This window comes from Drosophila pseudoobscura, chromosome 4 (assembly GCF_009870125.1).
Source record: "Drosophila pseudoobscura strain MV-25-SWS-2005 chromosome 4, UCI_Dpse_MV25, whole genome shotgun sequence".
NCBI classification, from domain to species: domain Eukaryota; kingdom Metazoa; phylum Arthropoda; class Insecta; order Diptera; family Drosophilidae; genus Drosophila; species Drosophila pseudoobscura.
This window is the reverse complement of record NC_046681.1, coordinates 17284644-17308724: the sequence shown is the minus strand read 5'-3', so window position 1 is coordinate 17308724 and position 24081 is coordinate 17284644. Positions and strand designations below refer to the sequence as shown.

Here is a 24081-nt window from a genome sequence, read left to right as displayed (position 1 = left end):
AGTATTTTTATTTAGGCAAAGTTTTTTTTTTAATTTTATTAAATTTTTATTCTTTTTTAATGTGTTTTATAGAGTAAGTGTTTCTTATTTTCACCTAAGCTGATAAATGCAGCCATAAATCCTGACCTGAATACTTTAAAGCTGACCGTCTGGGCCTAAGCTTTCAAACGGAAACTTCATAATTTTTGCGGTATTTTTTAAAAAATTTGACATTAAAAACTCAGAAAACGTCGATTTTTCTCTAGTGTTTTAATATTTTATTTATATAGCTGCCTTAGTTAGGCGTCGTTATAGGTATAGTTTTCAAAAATCTGTGGACAAACGGCTAAGGTGCAGCCGTTTGACCAACCCTCATAAGGTTATGTTCAGTTCGGTATGTCTTGCTACTAACTATAGTATACAGTATATAGATGTGCCATCTTAACAACGAATATGTCGCAAGCGAATTTGCTGCGGTCTTCGCCTATGGCGTGCGGCTCGTGCCGTGTCATCATGAGACATTCATCTCGCTCGCACAAATTCAGAAGAATAAACAAATCTGTAAATAGTATGAGCTTGCATGTGTGGTACGTGTGCTTACTAGTGCAAAGCGAGCGATTTCCGTGCTAAAAAATGTTGTTCTTCTTCGAATATCCGATTGCGATTGACTAATTATATTCTGTGCATTCAATTTTAATTTCTAAGTAATAGTAATTTTTAAGTCTCGAGTCAAGCCTGTAGGGTTTTCTGTGGCACCCCCGTGTAATTGGAGAATCCTACTAAATCGCATTTACTTTTATAATGGAATTATAACTTTTCAACATTTTTCACTTAGAGTACAGAGGGTTATTTAAAAAATTTTCTACGTTTATTGAAAAGTCAATCAAACGTAGCCGACGATAATATTGCTGAAATAGTTGGATCGTCACAAATGACTAACATCCCCGAAAGTCTGGATTGGCGGAGAAAAGGGTTCACGACCCCATCACAGAATCAGCAAAGCTGTGGCTCATGCTACGCTTTCAGTATTGCTGAAAGCATTGAAGGACAGATTTTTAAACGCACAGGAAAAATATTGAGCTTAAGCGAACAACAAATTGTAGACTGCAGTGTGTCTCATGGAAATCAAGGATGCACTGGAGGATCTTTACGGAACACTTTAAAATACTTACAGAGCACAGGCGGTATAATGAGATCGGATGATTACAAATACGTTTCAAAGGTAATTTTTTATATTTTTTAGTTTTGCACTACATTAAACAATGCAACAACAAATTTTTTGCGCTCTTTTTTTGTAAGCTCACATACACAAATGTACATCTGTTTTGCAGGGAACGCTCTAAAGAGTCAGGAAAACCTTTCGTATCCGTTTGAATACATTTAAATAATTTTCATTGCTTTATTATCAATTTACAGAAAGGGAAATGCCAGTTTGTAAGGGACCTTTCCGTCGTTAATATTACTTCTTGGGCTATACTACCAGTTAATAATGAACAGGCAATTCAAGCTGCTGTGGCACATATCGGTCCTATTGCTGTTTCAATAAATGCCACTCCAAGGACATTTCAATTATACAGGTATGATTTAAATACTCATTCTACATATTCAAATCTGTAAAATACTTAATTTTTTCAGTGACGGCATTTATGACGACGCTTCATGTGTGTCCACATCTGTAAATCATGCAATGTTGGTAATTGGATTCGGAAAGGATTTTTGGATATTAAAGAACTGGTGGGGCGACCGTTGGGGAGAATCTGGCTACATGAGATTGAAGAAAGGCATAAATTTATGTGGAATTGCGAATTACGCTGCGTATGCAATTGTGTGAAAGTACAATATTATTATAAATATTAAGTTGTCATTTTATTTCATTTTTTATGCAGATCTAATGTTAGGTAAAAGTTAAAACTACTCTGATAAAGTTTTTTTTCGGCTACTACATAATATGAAAATAATTGTTTGTATTTTCTAATAATTTTATATAACGAAAAGGACTATTCAACGTTTTTCAACCCATTCAAAATAAGAACAAAACGAACAAAATAGAATATTTTAATTCGCTTCTTGGGTTTTAATAAATATTTAAAATCATAATTTTGGATCACGGTATTTGTAGCGCAAGCGATACTGAAATATCCAACTAACAAGATGTTAGCTTGGAAAAAACATTTTTGAAAAGTAAAAAAAAAAAGGTAACAGGCTGTAGCCATTTAATTATACGAAGTATGGAGCTTTAATTGTTTTTTTGGTTTATTTGGATGTGTTTAACACCCAGAATGAAGCGATTCTGATCCCATAAAGTATATGTCGGATCCTGAGAGCTATTTGGCCGCGCATCATGGTAGGTCCTTAATCAGCTGCTTTGTTTACTATGCCACTGTAGAGCGACCACAAGTCGTGAGCGTTTTGTTTTTTCTCTCTCTCTCTTTCTCTATGTGATCTCTTTTCAGATGTGATCCCTTCTCAGAAGATGAAGAAAAGAGGATCCTTTTTCTTTGTCATTTACCCCATCCAACTAACAATACGAGACGCATCAATTGAATATTCTCGTTCGAAATATTTATAAAATTTTACTGCGAGAAACTATCGATGGGGCAGAAACCATCGATGTTCTGTTAAATTTGCAATATCTATCAATTTTTTCCCATCCCTAATAAATATATTTACGCACCAAATAATAAATATATTTACGTACCGTACCTAATTCCATATTTCATAATTCTTTACAAAATGGACCCAATAGAGCCTGATGCACATTTATTGGCTTTAAAAGGTACAAATTACAAGAACTACATATATTAAAACTAATAGACATAATGATTTAATTAATTAAACTTTTTAATTTAAAATCTATCACAGTTATGCGTTTAATGCGGCCGACATTAGTTGAACTTGGGCCGGTCGTAAGCTGTGAACACAAAGATTTGGTGCAACGCTTTTCTTCTAAGCCTCATAGTGATGTTTTTTCTGGGATTATTGCTGAAACACTGTCGGCAGGTCAAGTGCTGTTGTTACCACAGTCATTTGGAAACATATATCTGGGTGAAACATTTTCAAGTTACATTTGTGTTCACAATTGTTCACCACAGCCTGTTGAATGTATTAACGTTAAAACGGACCTGCAGTCAAACAGTACCCGTATAAATTTATCCTTGCAAAAAAATAACAAGTCTGCAATCATATTGGCACCTGGAGAGACTATTGATGATGTTATACGATATGAAGTAAAAGAGATTGGAACACATATGTGCGTAAATTCGTATTAAGTACACAATTTTTATATTAATGTAAAATTTATGTTTTTAGACTTGTCTGCGAGGTGAATTATACGAGTCCAGCGGGGTACGCTCAATCCTTAAGAAAATTTTTTAAGTTTCAAGTCTTAAAACCACTTGACGTAAAAACAAAATTTTATAATGCAGAAATTGAAGAAATTTATTTGGAGGCTCAAATACAAAATGTTACCACCAGTCCATTCTGTCTCGAGAAAGTGGAATTGGATAGCTCTGAAGAATTTACAGTTATTCCTTTAAATACATTGCCCAATGGGGAGTCTGTTTTTAATACTAAGAACATGTTGCAACCTAACAATAGTTGTCAGTTTCTTTATTGCATAAAAGTAAGTAGCAAGGAATTTTATAAATATCTTTAAATATAACAATGTATATTGCCCACAGCCAAAAGTGCAGAAAGCTACAGACATCCATGCTCTTCGACAGTTAAGCAATGTAGGCAAACTGGATATCGTTTGGCGGTCAAATCTCGGTGAAAAAGGACGATTGCAAACTAGTCAATTACAGCGTTTGGTATGGTCTTCAACTATGATATGCCAAGCATTTTCACAATTAAACATGAAAATTACTTTTTTACAGCCCTATGAATGTAAGGATCTGCGGTTCGAAGTCATAAATGCTCTAAATACAGTAAAAATTGGAACAATATTTACCTTTAACTGTAGGGTAACAAATACATCCGAGCACACAATGAAATTGCATGTTCGACTGGTTACTAAGTTATCGCCGGAATGTCAATATACGGGCTGTGCTGATTTTAAGCTTGATGAACTAAACACTGGAGAAAATGCCGAGTTTCCACTATCGGTTTCCCCATCGAAGTTGGGTCTCATTAAAATTGCCGACTTATTACTGGTTGACACCGAAAACAATGAACATTACTCGATAGAAAAGGTAGTAGAAGTCTTTGTAGTAGATTCGGATTACAACAAAGATCACAAAACCTTTCAGAATAGATTAATTCGCTATGCAAAGCCAACGGATATTATAATACAGTCGCCGGTTCAATTACAGGTGGTATAGAGTGTAAGCAAAATTGACACTTTTTGTACATTGAAGCGCTAAATAATAATTGTATATCTAATTGAATCACAGCTATCGGGATTTATTTTAAATACAGGTTCTTAACATATTCCCTCTCATTGTAATAAGACATAAGACACCCCACAACTGGTCTCCAAAAATTAAGTTCATTGACTAGTCGATAATACACATTTGATTATAAAAGACACGTTATAGCGGCTTACCTGAACGATCAAATAAAGACATTCCAATATACAAAAATATAGAATAGCTCTGGTTAACTTCGCTATGATAGCCAAATCACAAATTAGGCATAATCAAGTACGGTTAACTTTAGATAGAGATATGAATAGAGAGATGACTATATGACCTACTGAACTGCCTTCGTAAAACCGAGTTTAAGGATCTTAATAACCTCGGTAGGAAGTTTGGTTCGTCCGCTGTTAATTTTTGTGAACAGTTGCAAGCATTTTCTACAGTGTAACTGAAACACTTTCTGAGTTTTGACAAACCGGTTTGGCTCAACAAAGTGTTGTCGAGTCTAAAAAACTTCAAGAAGTCGCGGCCCTATTTGTGACTCACCATGTTCCTCCTCGTTTTTCTTAATACGTCGGCAAACAATGATCAATGATTGGTAATCAATCTTTTTGCCCAGTTACGCAGTGAAGATTGGCCCTGGCCGGTACTACTGTTCTACGGTAGAACTACGGTTCTACTGCATCCACTAACTCCGTTACGAGAAAAGAATCGTAGAAAAAATGAGAAACATGGACCGAAAACCAACTTTGACGGATTTAAAGGTCGACGTCGACGTACATTAAGCCACAAAGCATCTGATGATGCAAAATGTCGTCGAAACCAACAAAGCGCTCACTTTAATGATCCCCTAGGACTGATTGGGTCTGTCATTGCAAAATCAAAGATTTTCCTTCAGCTGGCGTAAAAGGAGCAGTATCAATAGTATGAGAGTCTGGCAGAGTCTCTTTCGTCAGCGTGGACCCCCTTCTGCGAAAATTGGTCTACCCCTCAGATTCTCAATTGATCAGTAAGATACAGCAACTTAAATTATTTACTGTAAGCTATTGATGGTCCAACTCCACAACTGCCCTGTCTTGGGTTCGCAATGAACCTTCAAGTTTTGACGTCTTTTTTGCAAATTGGGTCGGAAATTGAATACGGAAGTTGAACACGTTTGAATACTTCAAATTTATGCAGTGCAGTACATCATCATGATTAACATCTTTGGTTGACATCTTTGGTAGCACACGGATATTTCTTCGTTCGATTGAGAGAGACTGACTGCTAGGCCCTCCGTGACGCAAAGGAAGTGCAGTCGTCGAGCTCTATTTCGTCACTCGCGACATTTCTGGCATGGCTGCCGAATTTATCACTTGATTTCAATGCGTAGCATCACTAACCATACAGTATATAGATGTGCCAGTTCATACAACGAAATTGTCACACACCGACTTGCGCTATCCGTACCCCAGAGTGACGTCATCATGAGAGATAGAGCGCAGAGAGAACATCTTTGCATGTGTTAGTACACACGCAATATGTTTCGACAAAAATATGTGATTGTATGTTTTTTCAGATTTTTTGAACTCTCTCAGGTCTGATCTGTTTTGCCACCAGCATGTTTTAGTGTATGGGTGCACATGCATTCTCACGTACTTTGCGTGTGTGTGTTTAGTATTGCTGGCCGCTAGAACTGAAATTTGAGTTTGGTTCTTGTTTCGGGTCTTTTGATGGACTGACCTACCGCCACAAAATAAATGAAGAATGGGCAGGGGGTGGGGGTATGGTACACTAGGGCGCGGGAAACAAAATAAAAGCTGTTATTTGTTTGATTTATACCACAAAATATAAAATATTACAATAACATAATTACACATTTATTTCCTTATCTTAAGCAGGTTGATTATTTATATCAAAGACTATACAATACCAAAGACTATACAATACCAAGATGTTGCATGAGCGACCAAAAAGCTGTTCTATGGCGGGTCCTAACATTAGAACCCAAAAGGCACGAGGGAGCGCGCGGGGTTTCAATTCCCTTTTCGCCTGTACTTCGTCTCTACCGCGACCCCGCTGCCCATCGGTTTCGTCTGTTCGGCAATTCTGGACTCTCGAGCCTCAGCACCGTCGAAGCGGTGGTCGCGGATCGCCGATGTCTTTGGAGCGGCACAGTGGGAAAATTCGATTGGAAAATTCTCTATTAGAATTTATCTAAAGCACTCATACAATTTTTTTACTATTTCGGCTGAGTCCCACTGTGCCGCGCCAAAGACATCAGCGACCACGCTGCCCTACGGTTTCAGCACGCAGACGATTCATATTTTGTTTTTGTATTCTTTCTCTCGAGACACACCGACTCGACGCTGACCGGGCAGCAGTAATTTTGAAAACCCTCATGCAATATACGAATGTAATAAACTTGAATATTTATGTGCATATGTATGTACATAAGATATTATATAATTGAATTAGAAAATTTATGGGTATCGTCCATGAGAGTATTCAAGGTGCGACCGGCATCTAAATTTGTACTTTGCAGATTCCCGTCGGAAAGCGCGCGATTGACAATTGATTTGAAATATATGTAAAACCAATTCCATTTATATTTATGCATATTTATTTAAGTATATATGTATATATATTTTCATATATTGTATATTTAGATACATCGTTGTTTTAGTTATAATAAACAAAAAAGTCGAGAACCGACGGCGTTTTGCAAAATTTGTATAATTTATAATCAACCTGCTTAAGATAAGGAAATAAATGTGTAATTATGTTATTGTAATATTTTATATTTTGTGGTATAAATCAAACAAATAACAGCTTTTATTTTGTTTCCCGCGCCCTAGTGTACCATACCCCCACCCCCTGCCCATTCTTCATTTATTTTGTGGCGGTAGGTCAGTCCATCAAAAGACCCGAAACAAGAACCAAACTCAAATTTCAGTTCTAGCGGCCAGCAATACTAAACACACACACGCAAAGTACGTGAGAATGCATGTGCACCCATACACTAAAACATGCTGGTGGCAAAACAGATCAGACCTGAGAGAGTTCAAAAAATCTGAAAAAACATACAATCACATATTTTTGTCGAAACATATTGCGTGTGTACTAACACATGCAAAGATGTTCTCTCTGCGCTCTATCTCTCATGATGACGTCACTCTGGGGTACGGATAGCGCAAGTCGGTGTGTGACAATTTCGTTGTATGAACTGGCACATCTATATACTGTATGGTTAGTGGTAGCATCTAGTTATTTTGTGGCCCTTTTGTGGTCAGTGAGATTTGGGCTGATAACGTAACCAACTTTGTGGGAGCTAAGAACGAGTTGGCGGCTCTGGGAGGCTGTGGTGAAGACTGCCAAACATCAGTTCCTTTCTGTGCTTGGATGACCTAAGGACACACGTGTGCCATATAACTGCTATAGTGAACTCAAGACCATAGCTTTCCATTTCAGAGAATCCCGGCGATTTAGAGGTGCCTGTTCATACATTCGCATAACCAGATGTGGACGGAATGAGCTTCAATCGTCTCGACCGATGGAAGCGGGTAAACTTCCTGCAACAGACGTTCTGGTCCCGCTGGTAGGAAGAGTACCTCATCCTTCTTCAGGAAAGAGCCAAATGAAGAACTGAACTACCTTGTTTCAGTGTAGGCGACGAGAACTAACCTCTCCTCAAGTGGCCACTAGGAAGGCTGACAAAGCTGATCGTTAGAAGATAGGGCGTTCTCAGGTTAGCTGAGCTCAAAACTACTAATGGGTTCATGCCCTACGCTCTTAATTGTAGCATTCACTCTTTTTATCTTCCCCATCGTCCGACGAAAGCTGTGAGGGAGGGTCGTCTGCATAGGAGAACTCACTGGCACTGTTATAAACTAAATTTAAACTTCGTCTTTTATCGCTTAACCATCGTCATCGGGCCCATCTGTTTGCTTCAGTTTGCTTCAAACTTAATAAAGCATATTTATAAACTAAGTATATATTATATTTATGAAAATATATATATTACTTTTTTGTTATACATATATGTTATTATATATGTACATATAAAAATAGATATTATTTTGTAATATATATTAGTATATATTAAACACGAGTAATTATTTGAAAATAATTCGCTATCTACATTTACTCTGCTGAAAAGGCTATGTCGCTCAATTTCGCCAATGAAGATTTGCTATGTGGTTTGGACAGAATAAATGAAATACCGATCAATAATACAAAAACAGCTGATGATATTTCACGGGGTAGGAGAGACATACTATCTGTCTCTCTTATTCTTACATAATAGCCAAGGCCGGGAAAATAATGAAGATAAATTTATAATTTGTTAGTTAGGTATATTAAATTACATGGAGGTGAAACCATATTGCTTATTGCTTATTTTCCGCTGAGTTTGTATTTTTACTGCTTCAGAAAATCTAAAAAATGGTAATTTTTAACCGAATCAATTTGTAAACAAATAAAAACATATGATAATTTAAAACATGTATGATTAAAATTTCACTTATCACTGCTGTGTTAACTCGAGCCATTTCATCAATTCCTAATTTGCAGGCTTTAATTAAATCAGCCATTAAACACCTACGTGAGTACCCTGGTTTCTAACTATATTTTCCTTATACCATATGAACATAATAACCCTTGCACAACTACAATGACGAATTCAGTTACAATTTTGACTTGAAGTCTAACCTGTTTCAATGTTTTCTCACCTGAAGGTGACTTTTACTGTTCAATGATATAGTTAGAAGTGATAAATCTACATATGAATGTTTAATTAAGTAGATATGTATGTATTTTTCAAGTATTATTTTTTTAAAGCTTTATTATGGACGTGGATTAATGTGCAGAAATAATTATACACACACTATATGTTGATAAGTGAATATTCATGGGTTTTAACCAGCCCCGCATAACCAGTGCCTACTCATAATTTGTAATTAAATAAGTATAGCAATATTTGGTTGCACGCACCTATTCAAGATACAAATGTGTAAAACAAAAGGTCTTAAACAAAAGACTTGAGCAACAAACTTGCATACATCCAGCATAAATGTACAAGTGTAGGGTATATATGTACATATGTATGTACATATGGTCATGGACTTTCATATGTATCTTTAAAGACGTGGCTATATCACAACAAAAAATAGTATGTGTGCATTAGTTTTGCGCTTATTTGTGTGAACGAACAAAAAATTTGTCTGAATCTAAGATCTCAGGGTCCGTAGAGGTATCTTTTGGTATTAAAAAATAAAATAGAAAGTTATACCCCGTTGCGACAACGTTTAGAGGTGCGGACTTGGGCTCAAAGTTTTAAAATACGATATTTGGTCGATGGTTCCTATGGCAGCTATACCATATATCGTTCAAATCGGATTATATATTTATAGCCGTATATTATAGCAGTGCATGGTAGTGCATGTTGGAAATTTTCGTGTCTTGTTGGGTCGTGCCAAAAAATTCCATCAGAGGAACATATTTTTTGCAGGAATTTCTTGGTCAATATTAAAGAGTGCTTCGGGTCATAATCCTGCTGGATCTCCCACTGTAGTGGCATTCAGAATGTTACTGTCGAGTACGGGAGGAAAAAATTGTTTTCTCTACACAATGTATGCATATGACCAATACCCGAGAATGCGAAAAGCATTCCTCACAGCATTATGATTTCACCACCATGCACAACCATGTTAAGAGACTACCTTAGGTCTTGTACTGCCCACTTGTACTGCACACTGGGAGTAAAACCCAGAGGGAACCATTTCTGACCCCATATATTCTTGATCAGCATCAAAAGCTGATAACTAACAAATTGCTGAATCGCGATCTAAGAAGTTTTTTTTAAGAGAAGCATTAAGGCATACATACATATATGTTTGAAGTCGATTTTGTAATGGCTTAATTTGTATAATTTGTGAATTTTCAACGAACTACGTACATATGTATATAGTATGAATGATCAGAATTGAATGCTGGTCATTGAAAGATCACCGTGTAGAACAAATAGTATTATTAATTGTTTTGTAATAATATTTAATACAAATTTATTTATTCTTTTCTCAATATAATACATACTTAAGTATCTTCATAATGGTATACCCTGAGGAACCCTTTTGGGTTTTACCCACGGTAACTGGATTTTACGAAGATAGAGATTATAGAGGTACGCTTGAATTTAAAAGTTTGTATGAAAATGTCTGCTTATATAAGAATGTCATGTGTTTTAGTAAATGTAGTGGAAGCACTTCAAGAATTTTGGCAAATGAAACAGTCACGAGGAGCGGACCTTAAAAACGGCGCACTTGTAATATACGAATCGATTCCGTCCAATAGCCAGCCTTATGTATGTTTCGTAACACTGCCTGGGGGTAGTTGCTTTGGTAGCTTTCAGGTACATAGCATTTTTTATATAAGAAGAAAACTTTATACTGTGATTTGATTTTAGAACTGTCCAACAAAGGCGGAAGCAAGACGTAGCTCGGCTAAAATTGCTTTAATGAACTCCGTATTTAATGAACATCCGTCGCGTCGAATTAGCGACGAGTTTATTTTGAAGGCAGTACAGGATGCACGTGCTTCCTTTAAAACAACACTACAAGGCAATGAAGGGACAGAATCTGGAATCGAAGCTTTCAGGTAAAATGAATTCCAAAGAATATATTTCCTATACTCTTGCAGAATTGTATTTATTTAGTAATCAATAACTTATTATATTATAATTTTTTAATGCCTTACTATTACGGATTGTGTATTAAATAACACATCATCACCAAACACAATGTTGATTGAAAACGCTGGCCTGGCACACCTGCTGTACTACTCTATACTCAGTTCTTATATATGACATTTTATGATCCATCTAACTTTTTATGCCCGGTACTCGAAGAGCTGAGAGATATAGTATTAGTTTTGTGGTGTATGCGGACGCTTGTAACTCCCAGAAGGAAACGTTTCCGACCCCAAAAAGTACATATATATATTTTTGATCAGATAGAAAAGATGAGTAGCCATGTCTGTCTGTCCGTCCGTTTTGCGGCTAAATCTTAGAGACTGTAAGATCCAGAGGAACCAGGTCTTCTGATATCACACAAGCGAATTTCAAAATTTCGCACGGAAATTTGTGGCATCCACAGATACGAGAAAGACGAAAATTTATTATAGTATTATAGAGAATGACCACATCTAACAGATCTAATCGTTATTATAGCCCCATCCACACGCTCATTTCCTCGTGGAAGATTATAATTAGCCGTTGTGATTTCTCTCTTTCTCTCTATTTTCTCTAGACAAAAAGAAAAAAAGAATGCGGCATATATCTACAAATATAAAATTCGGGTCTCCGAAGCTAATTTTTTTAGCATAAAAATACATCTGCAAGGGTAATTCGACCTCCGATCACTAACTTAACAATTGCTATTTTAATTTAGGTTTATGCTGGAAGCAAATAAGGGAAGAACCATGTTGGAATTCCAAGAATTGATGACTGTATTCCAGCTCCTGCATTGGAATGGGTCTTTGAAGGCAATGCGAGAACGCCAGTGTTCAAGGCAAGAAGTAGTGGCGCACTATTCAAACCGCAGTCTAGATGACGAAATGCGTGCACAGATGTCTTTAGATTGGATAGCTCGTGAACATGATAGCCCTGGCGTTATCCGAAGGGAGTTGCTTTTGGCCGAGCGCGAGCTAGAGACTTCTCGTATGGCTGGTCGGGAATTACGCTTCCCAAAAGAAAAAAAGGACATATTAATGATAGCTCATAATCAGCTGGGTGGAAGTAACTTGAACTCGGCATCTATTGATCATTTATAATAACAAAAGAAAACTGATCTATTGCGAAGTCAAATTGAACAGATATTTATAAAATACAAAAATCTCTCATTGAGAACAAAATGATTATCCGACGTGTTTCCAATTTCACTTTTCAATATTATCAAAATCGGTTTAAAATCGGAAAAAATTTTTAATAATGTGCATCTAAATAACATACAAAATTTGTTTTTATTTGATGGAAACTAATTGTAATAGTACAATTTAGTTCTAGTGGGAAATCTAACACAAATATTTGTTTAACCAAGCCTCAGATGTTGTGGTGTGGTACGTTAAGTGAGGTTTACGCCAGAAGGTAAATACAAATTGTTAATTGGTAATCGAACAGTTTTGAGTCTCGAAAATTAATTTAAATTATTTGGATCAAATGGATAAGTGAAAATGGAAGCACGGGTATATATTTATATAATTGGCATACCATATGATCTCCAGTAAAAAGGACAAGTCGATTTAAGATAGAAAAAATATTATACATTCCATGAACTCTTTCCAAAATAAATTTCTTCTTCAGTATATTAAAAAATATGGTTCATAAAAATTTCCATTTTCATCAAAGGAGGGTTGAGTGTGTTTTTTTCTATCTATATGCCATGGTGTGTGCGAATCTCTAAGAGACGTGACTGACTCGTACCATTCAACGAACTGGCCTGCCCCTCCGCTGGATCACCGTAAAGAATTACTTTGCGAATTACGTTGCCTACTTTAGGCACTCTCTGCTACGATTCACTTCCTTTCGCATCTTCTCAGATTGCTCTGGCGGGTTATTAGGGTCTTGCAAACGAACTTTAAGTTTTTCTCCAACTTGTTCAAGTAGACCATCCGGCCGGAATCCTAATGGTTGCTACGGGGGGATTTCCGTTGGGCAGAGGGATTAAGCCCTGCATTTTCCTTCTTGTCTCGAGTTCTCCCGAAGTCACCTGTCACCTGCTCTATGGAAACCGGTTGACAGAGTTCGCAGTCTTGTCGCGGGAAGCTCTCTTCCTGATATACTGTGGAAAACAATTTAAAAATCTTCTGCACCACAGAAGACAATAGACCCGCTGGAGACCAAGCAAGACAATTCAATGCTCCAACTATCAATGAAGTCGCAGTGGTAATTGTTGCGTCGGGATGGTACGAGTATTCAAACAAAAGATCAGAGTAATCATGAATTAAATCGTTAAGCAGAAGGTTTTTGGCTAACTCCGAGGTCTAATGTACTCGGTTAAATGCAGAAGCGTGGTTTACCACATAGTACAGATCGATTATAATGATATTGCGGAATCTGAATCATATGAAATTTTGCCACGGTACGCGGTTGTCCGTCAAGAAACTGATGAACAGTGTCATTCAAACGACGATAATCGAGGCAATTGAAAACCCTCAACTAAAGGAATGGTTAAAGTCAAAAAGAATATAAGTACATCAAATTCGTATGAATGTGGGTAATGATTTCGGTGATGGCTTTATTTACCATATAATATGTGGTATTTAACTTAATCTAGATCAATTCTATTTTCTAAAAACAAACTACCGGTGTGCATTTTAGACTCCTTAATTTTTAGATGTGAGCTCAGCAAATCATCCATTGTAATTTTTAAATTTGTCTTGTCTATGACGGATATACTAGAGCCTGAATTATTTTTAACCTCAATTAGTTGTCTCATTCTAAAAACTGATGCGTTTCGACACATTTCTCGAAGATCTGAACCTGAAAACCCGTTGGTGAGCTTAGACAAACGATTTAAGTCAACATCCGGACTTACTTCCTCAGACTCTAATATCAATTTTAGTATTTCTGTTCGCTGGGTTTCAGATGGAAGACCAATGTGAAATTGTGCTGGCATTCGGCGAACAATAGCCTTGTCTAAATCCTGTGGTCTGTTTGTTGCGCCCATTACAATCACGGTCGAGTTGGTATTTGTGCTTAGACCATCCCATAACATCATAAACTGAGTTTTCATCATTGCGGTGGCCTCGTGGTCATTTAAATTACGGGCCCGAAGGAACGAATCGATTTCATCAATGAATATTATACAAGGTTCGATTTTTGCAGCTAGTGAGAAAACAGCAGACGTAAGTTTTTGAGATTCCCCGTACCATTTATCAGTTAGAATGGCTACGTCCAGATTGATAAAGCGCATCCCAGCCTCTTTTGCCGTGGCTTTCGCTATTAAAGTTTTTCCGCAACCAGGTGGCCCGTGAAGAAGTACACCTTTTGGGGCCTGCCACAATTTTGAGCTTTTGAACAAATCTTTATGTTGAACTGGCAAAACAACAGATTCACGAAGCTCCTGAACAATCAAATTCAATCCTGCAATATCGCTCCACCCGACTGTAATGTCAGCTGGAACAACAAGGTGTGACGCAATCATCAATTCGTAGTCATTAAAGTCATGGGCATTTATTTTCAATCCATCATTTTCACTTAACCTATGAAATCAAGAGAGTAATACAAAATAACATTTACTTCAAATACAAAAATATATACCTTTTTAATTGTTCTTCTGCAAGGCCTTTGGCCTTTTTTTTGTTTTTACTGGTAGGGTCCAGCTGGTTCATCATCCATTTAACAGAATAATATGTAACCATTGAAGCAACAGATAAACGTATTATGACTTGAAAAATCTGTCCCCTCGTTAAGTCTGCTCCACCAAAACTGAAATGATCCATGTTTAGTTTTTAATTGATTTAGTTTCGTTTCTTTAGAAGTGCACGACGAAATAATAAATGTGTGACCGGATGGCACCAAACACCATTTATTAAAAATGAACGATTCTAAAATGTAATACAAGCATGGGTATTCCTGCAACTGAATTGGTGTTGCTGTAGTTTTGACTAATTATCTGTTGGCAACTGATCAGTCGATATTTAAGTCCATCTGAACGAATTTTTTTTAGATTACTTTTTAAACCTTCAGAATAAATGTATTCACTTAGCCTTCAATGGAAGTTACACCAACAATCTTTCGCATCGATGCCCTGGAGCCAATTTTGAACTGTTACGCATACGATATTTTCGAGCGAGATTTTTTTAAATAAAATTTTTAGGCCTGATAAGATTAAAGCAGGATATAGAAATAAAGGGAGCCCCGGGTGTCCATTACTTTTGCGTGTTCCTCCAAAACGATCCGTTTTGATTTATAGGTGCTCTCATTTTGCAAATATTTGTCATTGATGTGCTGTCAAAAAGTGACATATTTTTCAGTAAATTCTAGTGTGTATTGGTGTGTGTGCTTTACTGTTACACAGTCAGTGTGTGTTGCTTACCAGTTTGTTTAAAGCAAACTAAGTGAATGAATGGCACTCGCTTTTCTCGCTATTCGCCATTTATAGGCTGGCTTGCTTGTTTTCCGCCATTTTCCTCTGTGTTCGGCCTTGAAATATACAGGCAAGCTCCGGCTTACACATACTTTTGCGGATTAGGTTTTCGGAAAGAACTCTTCGCTTTTAGATGCTCCCGTTTTCCCGTTTAAAGCGTACTGTGTTCCACTCTCTATTTATGTGTTCCCGTAAGGTTACTTGTAAAAGTTAGTCCACTATCCATCTAGGATAATCCTAGCTCGCAAGTTTCTATAAGACATTCATACAGTAGTTTTTGAACGAAACCCTAAAGAGCAATGATTGGCCAAACAAAAAGGTTCGCGCCTAAAAATATTTCAAAGCGTATTTTACTTTTTAAATCGTACACAACCAAAATAAACAAAATGAAAACCAGAAACAGAACAAAATAGAGACAGAAACACTGTTATAAAATTAAGTTTTTATATACATATATTTTTCTATGATAGGTGTCTTGCAACAATTAAAAGAAGCAGCACAATTACACGCATGTTGTGGGAGCTCCTCGAAATCTACAAAAATCACTTCATTCTAGAGATTGGTTGGGAAATGCTCCAGCAGCACAACGCATAGGAGGAGCACCGGAATTGTTTAAGGGATAAGGAGTGACGTAATCTTGTACACATATGTAGAGTTTATTATAGTTAATAAAATCGCCAAGCTATTCACTTAAGCTTTTATAACATCTTACTTCTCATAAAAAAAAAATTTGTTATTGTTATTTTCATCATCCAGGTAAATGAAGCCAGTGAAATTTGGTGCTCCACATATATCAGAATTTCTCACCGTTCCCCGTAGATGTACATTGTGGGAAAAAGCTAAATTTACCCCACCGAGGGTTGCTATTTGAGAGATATCGATCACTATCACTATTGTGAACTGTCAACGGTAAATCGATCTTGATCAACCTTCCAAACAAATCTATGTTTTTATGCATGTGTTTGTTATAACTAGGAAGTCAGCTCACAGCTTTTATTAAATTAATTTCTTTCGTATGCATTGAAATCATACAATAATAGTCTTTCGCAGGTATGTAAAGGAACTTCTTAAAATTTGAACTTAACTCGCACCTGTTCCACCTGTTACATTAAAAATCATTGTTTACTCCCAAGATATTACATACACATCGATAAATGTGTACATATGTATATACATATTACATATCAACATGTTCATCCTACATACATGTATGTATGTACATTTATGTCCACAGTCTTTGAAGTTTGAAAATTGTACAAATACGTCTTTACTTTACGTTAACGACTTTTAAAGGTCAATCTATAGAATTGGCAGTAAAAGATCTACATATGGTTCGCAGTAATATTGTTTCCAGATCCATTTATTCTTATTTCCAGATCCGAAAACCAATGTAAAAAACGACTTAATATTTAGCCTTCTTATAAGGTGTATTCAGAAGTAAAAGATAAATTTTTAATACAGTTTTTAAACGTATGAGTATATTGTTCATCATCATCAGTAACCGAGTCGATATGGCCTGCCGTTTCTGTCCGTCTTGATGAGCGCATAGATCTCGCAAACAAAATTAGCAACCAAATTTAGTGTTCAGACTACTGTGACATCACACTAAAACAAGTGTATTCCGCCCATAAGTAGGCAAAATCTGCGCTGTGCAGAGGTCTTAAGATACAAGATAACCAGATTTCTGAATTTGGATCACATCGTACCGAACAATATTTCTAGGGGTAAAGGCGAATTTTTACAAACGATACATTAAACAATGCCCAATTAATGTTTAGATCCGTTGTCGCGTTGGGTCGTTTTGACGCTTCATAATTTCATTGTTTGATTCAGTGTTATTTTATAGTAGTATCACAGATAAAACCCGGTTGCTCTAGCTCTAAGATTAAGTCGGTCGGTGGTTTAGAAACCATGTTCGGGGACTGTGCTGATATAGACCATCTGTGGGGATTTTGGTGAATCTCGTGCGGTGCTGAAATACGCTCGCAAACTGTCATCGGGGCTCAGGGATATCTTGGCTAGAGCTAGGTCTGGTTCGGAAACCGTACTTGGGGATAATGGGATCATTAGGTTACTTCTTGACAGAGTACCGCGTATATCAGGAACGACGCGCGTTCGGTGTTATTATTACTCTGTTTCTTTTATTTTCAATGCGTCTAACTAATCAACATTTAATTGTAGGTAAAATTTAGCTATGATTTCCGAAGAAGACCCCATAAATAAGGACAGTTCAGTGCGTGTGGCTGTAAGGTGAGTTTAAAGATGTAATAATAGCCCTAACAAAAACTCTTCAAAGCTAACAACGGTTTGTTTAGGTTAAGTTAAGGCGGTCGGTGGCGACCGCAGTGCGGTCTAGACGGTAACTGTGTACCTTTCAAAATAATCGGAAATGTTTGTGAATTTTGAACACGACATTCCAACCAACGGGGTATCTCACAAAGTACTACCACCCGAGATATCACCTCCAGAAATTAAATCTAGAATCCAGAAATTAAAGATAAACCCCTATTTTTTCACATAGCTTAAGTATCTTGTCCTGGTTGTATTAAACTTTGCAATTCTGCTTAGCTGACAAATGCAGCTATGGATCTTACCCGAACGCTATCGTCTAGAAAATATTAAGCTTTCAAATTGAACATTTTTTGTGGTATTTGTTAACGAAACTTGGACTTTGAAAACTCGGAAATGTCGAAGTCAAATTATTTCTTGTGGTTTTGTATTTTTCTGGCAAAGTTACATGAATTTTGCGTCGTTAAAGGTATCGTTTGTCAAAATCTATGGATAAACGGCTTAGGTGCAGCCGTTTGATCAAACCTTTAAATATCGCATTTTGCCTTCAAATTCCGTTACGTTCGATGTTACAAATTTCGATGGAGGATCTCCACCCAACAAACCGCGTGCGTTCGTGCTTGCGTACAAGCGCACCCTGGTGATGCAGAAATCCATATCCGTGACATGTACATAGATGTCTCGGAATCTGACACTCAATCTCAGGAGGTAGGATTATAATGGAGAAAAGGGCTGGACCTTTAATACAGCCGTTCAGCTCTAGCTGAAAGAGCCACCTCTATCTACTTCTGGACCACACTTAGGATATTCAATGAACTTTGATAGCTTTCATCCAATCGTCTTGACCAGACAGCATTCAGTCATGCGTGCCATCAATCTGGACTCTTGAACTCGATCGCGGCTGGGACTAAGCCCATCCCAACATTGATTCGTTGGGGGAGAGAAGTTCTAGTGAAGATGGCCAACTAAATCTTCTGTCGCACTATGGTCCGCTCAAGAACACTTGAATTTGACAAGCTCAGGACAGTATAATAAAACAAACAAAGAGTAATGAAACAAAGCTAAAAACGACTATAATAACTAGCGACTATAAAGACTATAATGTGCCAATCACAAAGAGAAACTTGTTACCAATCTATGCGCGATCTCTTATCGCCAGTGCTGTTAGGCGCAACGATATTTTGCGTTGCCATTTATTTGCATGTTACGACGTGACTGTATAAATAATATTATTTTTGATATAAAAACAATCTTTTTTCTTTTTGTATTTCAGAATTCGACCTCAAAACTCGAGAGAGCTCATCGATATGTGCCGTATTTGTACAACAGTAGCTATTGGAGAGCCTCAAATTCTTCTTGGATCGGACAAAGCCTTCACTTTTGACTATGTCTATGATACTTGTTCAAATCAGGTAGTTTGGTTTTAGTTAATTCGTTATGCTTTCAATACAAATTCAAACCTCTTCCTCAGGGTCAAATATACAAAGAAAGCGTGGAGCCATTGGTTGAGAGTACCTTACAAGGCTATAATGCTACAGTACTAGCATACGGACAAACGGGGTCGGGAAAAACATATACAATGGGGACTGGGTTTGACCGTGAATACGATGACATTCAACTTGGGATTATACCTAGAGCAGTGCAACACATATTTTCTGGTATCGAAGATTTCGAAACTACTGCAAATAATGAGACGTCTGCCATTGGAAGTCCACAGTTCAGCCTTGCGGTCCAATACATAGAGTTGTATAATGAGGACATTTTCGATCTCTTAGACCCATTTAATAAGAACACAACCTTTAAAATTCATGAAGCTGCCAATGGACAAATCGAGATAACAGGCGCATCTATAAAGCCAATTAACCATCCCCAAGATGCATTAAAGTGAGTACCCTCTCAACTTATTTATCTAGCAGTCTCGGCTCTTTAAGATTCTTCTGTCCTTTCGACACTAAAGTTCGTTGCCCTATGATTTTGGCTTTTACCCTATTAATATACGTTTATTACAGGTTCCTTCAGCAAGGTGCTTTAGCACGCACTACTGCATCAACGAAAATGAATGATCAGTCATCACGATCACATGCATTGTTTACAATATTTGTCCGCAGGCAGCGTTTACTTACGCCTACAAACAATGTTTTAGATAACGATCTTGAAACTTTGACTTCGAAATTTCATTTTGTCGATTTGGCGGGTTCTGAACGTCTTAAACGGACTTTGGCTACGGGAGAACGTGCACGTGAAGGCATATCTATTAATTGTGGACTTTTATCCCTAGGAAATTGTATATCAGCGCTTGGTGATAAGTCCAAGAGAGCTTTACATGTACCTTATCGGGACTCCAAGTTAACACGGCTCCTTCAAGACTCCTTAGGTGGAAACAGTCGGACTTTAATGATTGCATGCATATCGCCAAGCGATCGGGACTTTATGGAAACATTAAATACATTAAAGTATGCAAACCGAGCGAGGAATATTAAGAACAAAGTTCAAATAAATAAAGATCAAAGCTCACGAACCATTTCACAACTGAGAAGAGATGTCTCAGCTTTACAAATGGAATTACTAGAATATAAACAGGTAATTTAAAAAAATTCTCATAGACAAAAGAAAGATAGCATGCGAGATAAATAAGTGTTTCGAAAAAAGGTAATTGTGTTGATCACTAGTGATCAGTATGCTTTGGATCATCGTTCTTGTTTGTATAGTGCTCTCACGCATCATAGATTGCATCGCCTACACGCGCTTTGGAAGGTATACCTTTCCAATAAATGTGAACACTTATTTGGTATTGTGTTCTAAAATTAGACTTAATACATTCTAAAGGATCCAATTAATTTAAGAACCTCATATTTGAAAATCTGGTGATTTCTTATAAGGTTATTCGATGTTTTTTTTAATTAAAAACACAACGAAATTTTCTATTTTTTTAGGGTAAACTGGTAGTGGATTGCGACGGAAATGCAACACGTTCGGACACATTTAATGAAAATATCCTGCTTTTATCAGAAAATAAACGGTTGAAGCAACGTCTCAAATCAATGCAAGAGACAATTAACACGCTAACTGAACGAAATGCACATCTACAACTAGAAAAGGATTTAAATAAATGGTCAAATGACACAAATTTAGATTTAGATAAAAATAATATTGTTGAACATTATATAAAAGAAATCGAAAAACTAAAAGCTAAATTAATAGAATCTAAAGAAATGCAAAACCAACTGAAAGCTTATATTGGAAAATGGCAACAACCTCATAAGAATGTCTATAATGGTAAGCTTGAGTGTGTATGAGCGAGATCGAAGAGTTAGCCTAGGGAAATAGTTCCAATAGTTCTTTCAACTCAAAAGTTTCGGCGTCCGAATATCGCCCTCCTTTTTGTTTTTATTCAACTCATAAAAATTATAACTCTTTTCACATTTTGTATCTTAGAAGAGCAAGGAAATATTATAGACTTGGCAAAAAAAGGCTTAGAAAGGGACAAGGAGTTATTAATGTCACAATCCTTACCAGGAATACAAAACCAGAATCTCAGATTGGATGAATCTGAAAATTCCAGTAGCGATTCGGAAGGTAATGTCGCATATCAAATATCTTTGACATTTTTCCATACATATATAAACAATTTACATTTTTATCGTAGAAGAAGGAGTGGTAGCAGACTTGCATGACATTAACTCGGACATTGAAATTAAAAGTAAATTAATTGAGCAGCTTGAGTTGTCACAGGAAAGAATAGAACTCATGCGTCGCCACTATGAAGAAAAACTTACTGTGCTAAATTGTAAAATTTTGAACACTCAAAACGAACGAGATGAGTTCTTGACAAATATGGGTATGTCTAAATAAGTTCAAAGATATAAAATACAAAATTAATAACACTGTCTATGTTTTAGTTTCATCTACATCAGTACAATCAAAAGAATCTATAAGGAAAATGAAAACAGAATATGAACGTAAGATAACAAATATGCAAGGTGAGCTCAAAAGATTACAGCACGCACAGACGGAACATATTCGACAACACAGAGAACTTAAATCCCAAAGCGTTAGAATAAATACCTTGCGAATCGAACTTGAAAAGTTGAAGTTCACAAAAGTAAGAAAATTGTATACGTCTGCTTTAACCAAATTTTTATTGAAAATACGATATTTCTTCATATTTCCAGGTTAAATTGATGAAATCAATTTCAGAACAATCTAGTCGACACAAAGAAGAGGACACTAAAAAATCGAAAAAAATTTCGAAATTACAAGAGGATCAACGTCGCCAAAAAAATGCATTATTATCTTTAAAAGAACAAATGAATGCCAAGGATCAAATGATAAAGCGAAAAACTGAAGAGGTAATTGCCCTCCGTAAAAGTCAAAGAGGCCGGCTAAGCCAAAAAGGGGCTTCCAATTTAATATCAAAAGTCGGGAAGTTTGAGAGCTCAAAGTCTCGATCCACCCAGCAGCAATGGGAAAAGTTGTATCGCTTTATATTACACGCAGCCAGAACAAGGCAACTAATCACACAATTAGAAAACGAATTGCAACGTTTAATATTGGAACGAGAAGATCGTTGTCGTGAGCTAAATATAATGCAAAATTGCCAAAATGCGGATAAGAAATCTGAAGACTTCAATGAACAAGACAGTTTAAAGACCAACATTAGGTATTTACAAGAAACTATAGAACATGTACAGCAAGCCATTATGGAATTTGAAGACAGCAAAGAATCTGCACAGAGTGGCATATATAAGATCCAGAATTTTTTGGATAATATAAAAACAGTTGAAGAAGCAAAATATGTTCTTCAAAAGCTTTCCGACAGTGCTATTATACTTACATGTAATTTGGCCATAACGGAGACCCATTTACAGGAAAATGAATCCCTACTACAAGAAGCTCAACAAGAAAATAACATTCAACAGCAGATATTACAACATTTTCTGTCGCAAAACAGTAATGTGCATATGTCAGATATGTTTCTTTCTTTAAATCTTAAAAGTAATACAAATACATTATGGCACAGTTCGCAAAAGTCATTATTAAGTACTGGAACATATGATATACCAAAAGAGGATATATTTGAAGATTCTGCACATAACCCAGATAACCCAGAAACAAGTAGTAGAACCCCATCACCTGGAATCGACACGTAAGAGTATAAACTTAAATACTATTTATTTTACCATGGTAACTGAATTATTGTATATGAGTTCCACTAAATCTATGAGTGAGATCATATTGTAACAAATACGAGTCTAGTAGCTTAGAGCGCGATTCATTATGACTAAATAATTTTAACTAATCTAACTTCAAAATTGTGGCAGTCGCAAAGTTGTGCGATTCGGGGATGCGTAAGAGTGTGTGGTAAGCATTAAAAGCAAACCTAATTAAGTGAGACTCCACACTATGCAGTTGGAGATGCTTCCTTCTGGGTGCTACATCCGAGGGTGAGTTTATGAGAACGAGAGAGCTCGCAGCATGAGAGAGTATGTGAGTGTGTTTATGTTCGTTTGTATTCAATGGGATGGTACTGAGCTTATATAATTACTTTACTTTTGCGACTAATATAAACTCTCGCTATACCACACACTTTTCTTAAAAAAACGCATGCAAAGTGATATTCAAAATAAAACATTTTTTTGTATTATTTTACTGGTAGCTTGCCGGATAAGACTTCCAAAATACGCAGCCGAACCGCTAAGAGACAAGATCTCCTGTTTGGGGACGTTCAAATACCTACTCAGGTAAAACATTTCTTTACTATACTACATCTTATGTACTCAAACTATACACTTTTTTATCGTCCAGCCTAATAGAATGTCTCGATCCTACACAAAAAATGATGTTATCTGTGGTAATCCGCTTATGCGAGTTTCAAGTACTCCAGGATATTTAAAGCTCTAGCACGTACAATTCATCACATAAACCGTTTTTGGAGCAGATCGCGTATTATGCAACTAAATCTAGCTTTTGTTCAACATATGTGAACTAAATTCTTAAATTCCGATTACCTTGAATTTTTCATTTTTGAAAGCGCTATAAAATTCTTTAAATACTGCACGGAAGCAAAGGTATTACCAAAGACTATACAATACCAAGATGTTGCATGAGGAACGAATTCTTTTTCAATTTTTGTTTGACGCTTCATGGTACGGGCGCGCGGGGCTATTACTTCAATTCTCTTTTACGCTACCTTCGCCTCCGAGGCTCGAGAGTCCAGAAATGCCGAACAGACGAAACCGATGGGCAGCGGGGTCGCGGTAGAGACAAAGTACAGGCGAAAAGGGAATTGAAACCCCGCGCGCTCCCTCGTGCCCTTTGGGTTCTAATGTTAGGAC

General features: G+C 36.7%; 5 protein-coding genes across 11 annotated transcripts; 4 read left to right on the top strand and 1 right to left on the bottom strand.

Annotated features, from left to right (window-relative positions):
- The first annotated feature begins 346 nt into the window (after positions 1–346).
- Positions 347–1919, top strand: CtsL4 (Cathepsin L4). Its single transcript, XM_033380960.1, has 4 exons — positions 347–373; positions 815–1201; positions 1396–1556; positions 1615–1919. The coding sequence occupies exons 1-4, from the start codon at positions 362–364 to the stop codon at positions 1808–1810; spliced, it is 756 nt and encodes a 251-aa protein (XP_033236851.1). The 5' UTR covers positions 347–361; the 3' UTR covers positions 1811–1919.
- A 678-nt stretch (positions 1920–2597) lies between these two features.
- LOC117184252 (probable trafficking protein particle complex subunit 13 homolog) lies at positions 2598–4369 on the top strand. Of its 3 annotated transcripts, XM_033380958.1 has the most exons (6): positions 2600–2755; positions 2842–3229; positions 3289–3601; positions 3660–3788; positions 3855–3864; positions 3941–4068. In XM_033380958.1, the coding sequence occupies exons 1-6, from the start codon at positions 2713–2715 to the stop codon at positions 3943–3945; spliced, it is 888 nt and encodes a 295-aa protein (XP_033236849.1). In that variant the 5' UTR covers positions 2600–2712; the 3' UTR covers positions 3946–4068. The 3 variants fall into 3 exon arrangements, with proteins under 3 accessions (XP_033236850.1, XP_033236849.1, XP_033236848.1); XM_033380957.1 differs by having other exon boundaries at positions 2602–2755; positions 3855–4369; XM_033380959.1 differs by lacking the exons at positions 3660–3788; positions 3855–3864; positions 3941–4068 and having other exon boundaries at positions 2598–2755; positions 3289–3324; positions 3405–3531.
- Positions 4370–8958: 4589 nt separating this feature from the next.
- lft (Limb expression 1 family member lowfat) lies at positions 8959–12317 on the top strand. Of its 2 annotated transcripts, XM_033379396.1 has the most exons (5): positions 8959–9120; positions 10412–10494; positions 10559–10722; positions 10777–10967; positions 11759–12227. In XM_033379396.1, exons 2-5 carry the CDS (start codon positions 10422–10424, stop codon positions 12138–12140), a joined length of 810 nt encoding a protein of 269 aa, XP_033235287.1. In that variant the 5' UTR covers positions 8959–9120; positions 10412–10421; the 3' UTR covers positions 12141–12227. The 2 variants fall into 2 exon arrangements, with proteins under 2 accessions (XP_033235287.1, XP_033235288.1); XM_033379397.1 differs by lacking the exons at positions 10412–10494; positions 10559–10722 and having other exon boundaries at positions 8960–9120; positions 11759–12317.
- A 1250-nt stretch (positions 12318–13567) lies between these two features.
- On the bottom strand, positions 13568–15315 carry nmd (no mitochondrial derivative). Of its 3 annotated transcripts, none has more exons than XM_033379394.1 (3): positions 15073–15314; positions 14629–15018; positions 13568–14570 (listed from the first exon to the last, which is right to left on the bottom strand). In XM_033379394.1, exons 2-3 carry the CDS (start codon positions 14808–14810, stop codon positions 13634–13636), a joined length of 1119 nt encoding a protein of 372 aa, XP_033235285.1. In that variant the 5' UTR covers positions 14811–15018; positions 15073–15314; the 3' UTR covers positions 13568–13633. The 3 variants fall into 3 exon arrangements, with proteins under 3 accessions (XP_033235285.1, XP_033235284.1, XP_033235286.1); XM_033379395.1 differs by having other exon boundaries at positions 13712–13848; positions 13904–14570; positions 14629–15315; XM_033379393.1 differs by having other exon boundaries at positions 14629–15314.
- A 1032-nt stretch (positions 15316–16347) lies between these two features.
- On the top strand, positions 16348–23876 carry Klp31E (kinesin-like protein 31E). 2 transcript variants are annotated; one of them, XM_033379392.1, is made up of 12 exons: positions 16348–16507; positions 17639–17707; positions 19020–19158; positions 19218–19630; positions 19756–20326; positions 20680–21022; positions 21185–21322; positions 21393–21584; positions 21646–21848; positions 21919–22892; positions 23403–23487; positions 23552–23876. In XM_033379392.1, exons 2-12 carry the CDS (start codon positions 17652–17654, stop codon positions 23645–23647), a joined length of 3210 nt encoding a protein of 1069 aa, XP_033235283.1. In that variant the 5' UTR covers positions 16348–16507; positions 17639–17651; the 3' UTR covers positions 23648–23876. The 2 variants fall into 2 exon arrangements, with proteins under 2 accessions (XP_033235283.1, XP_033235282.1); XM_033379391.1 differs by having other exon boundaries at positions 21182–21322.
- Positions 23877–24081: the final 205 nt, after the last annotated feature.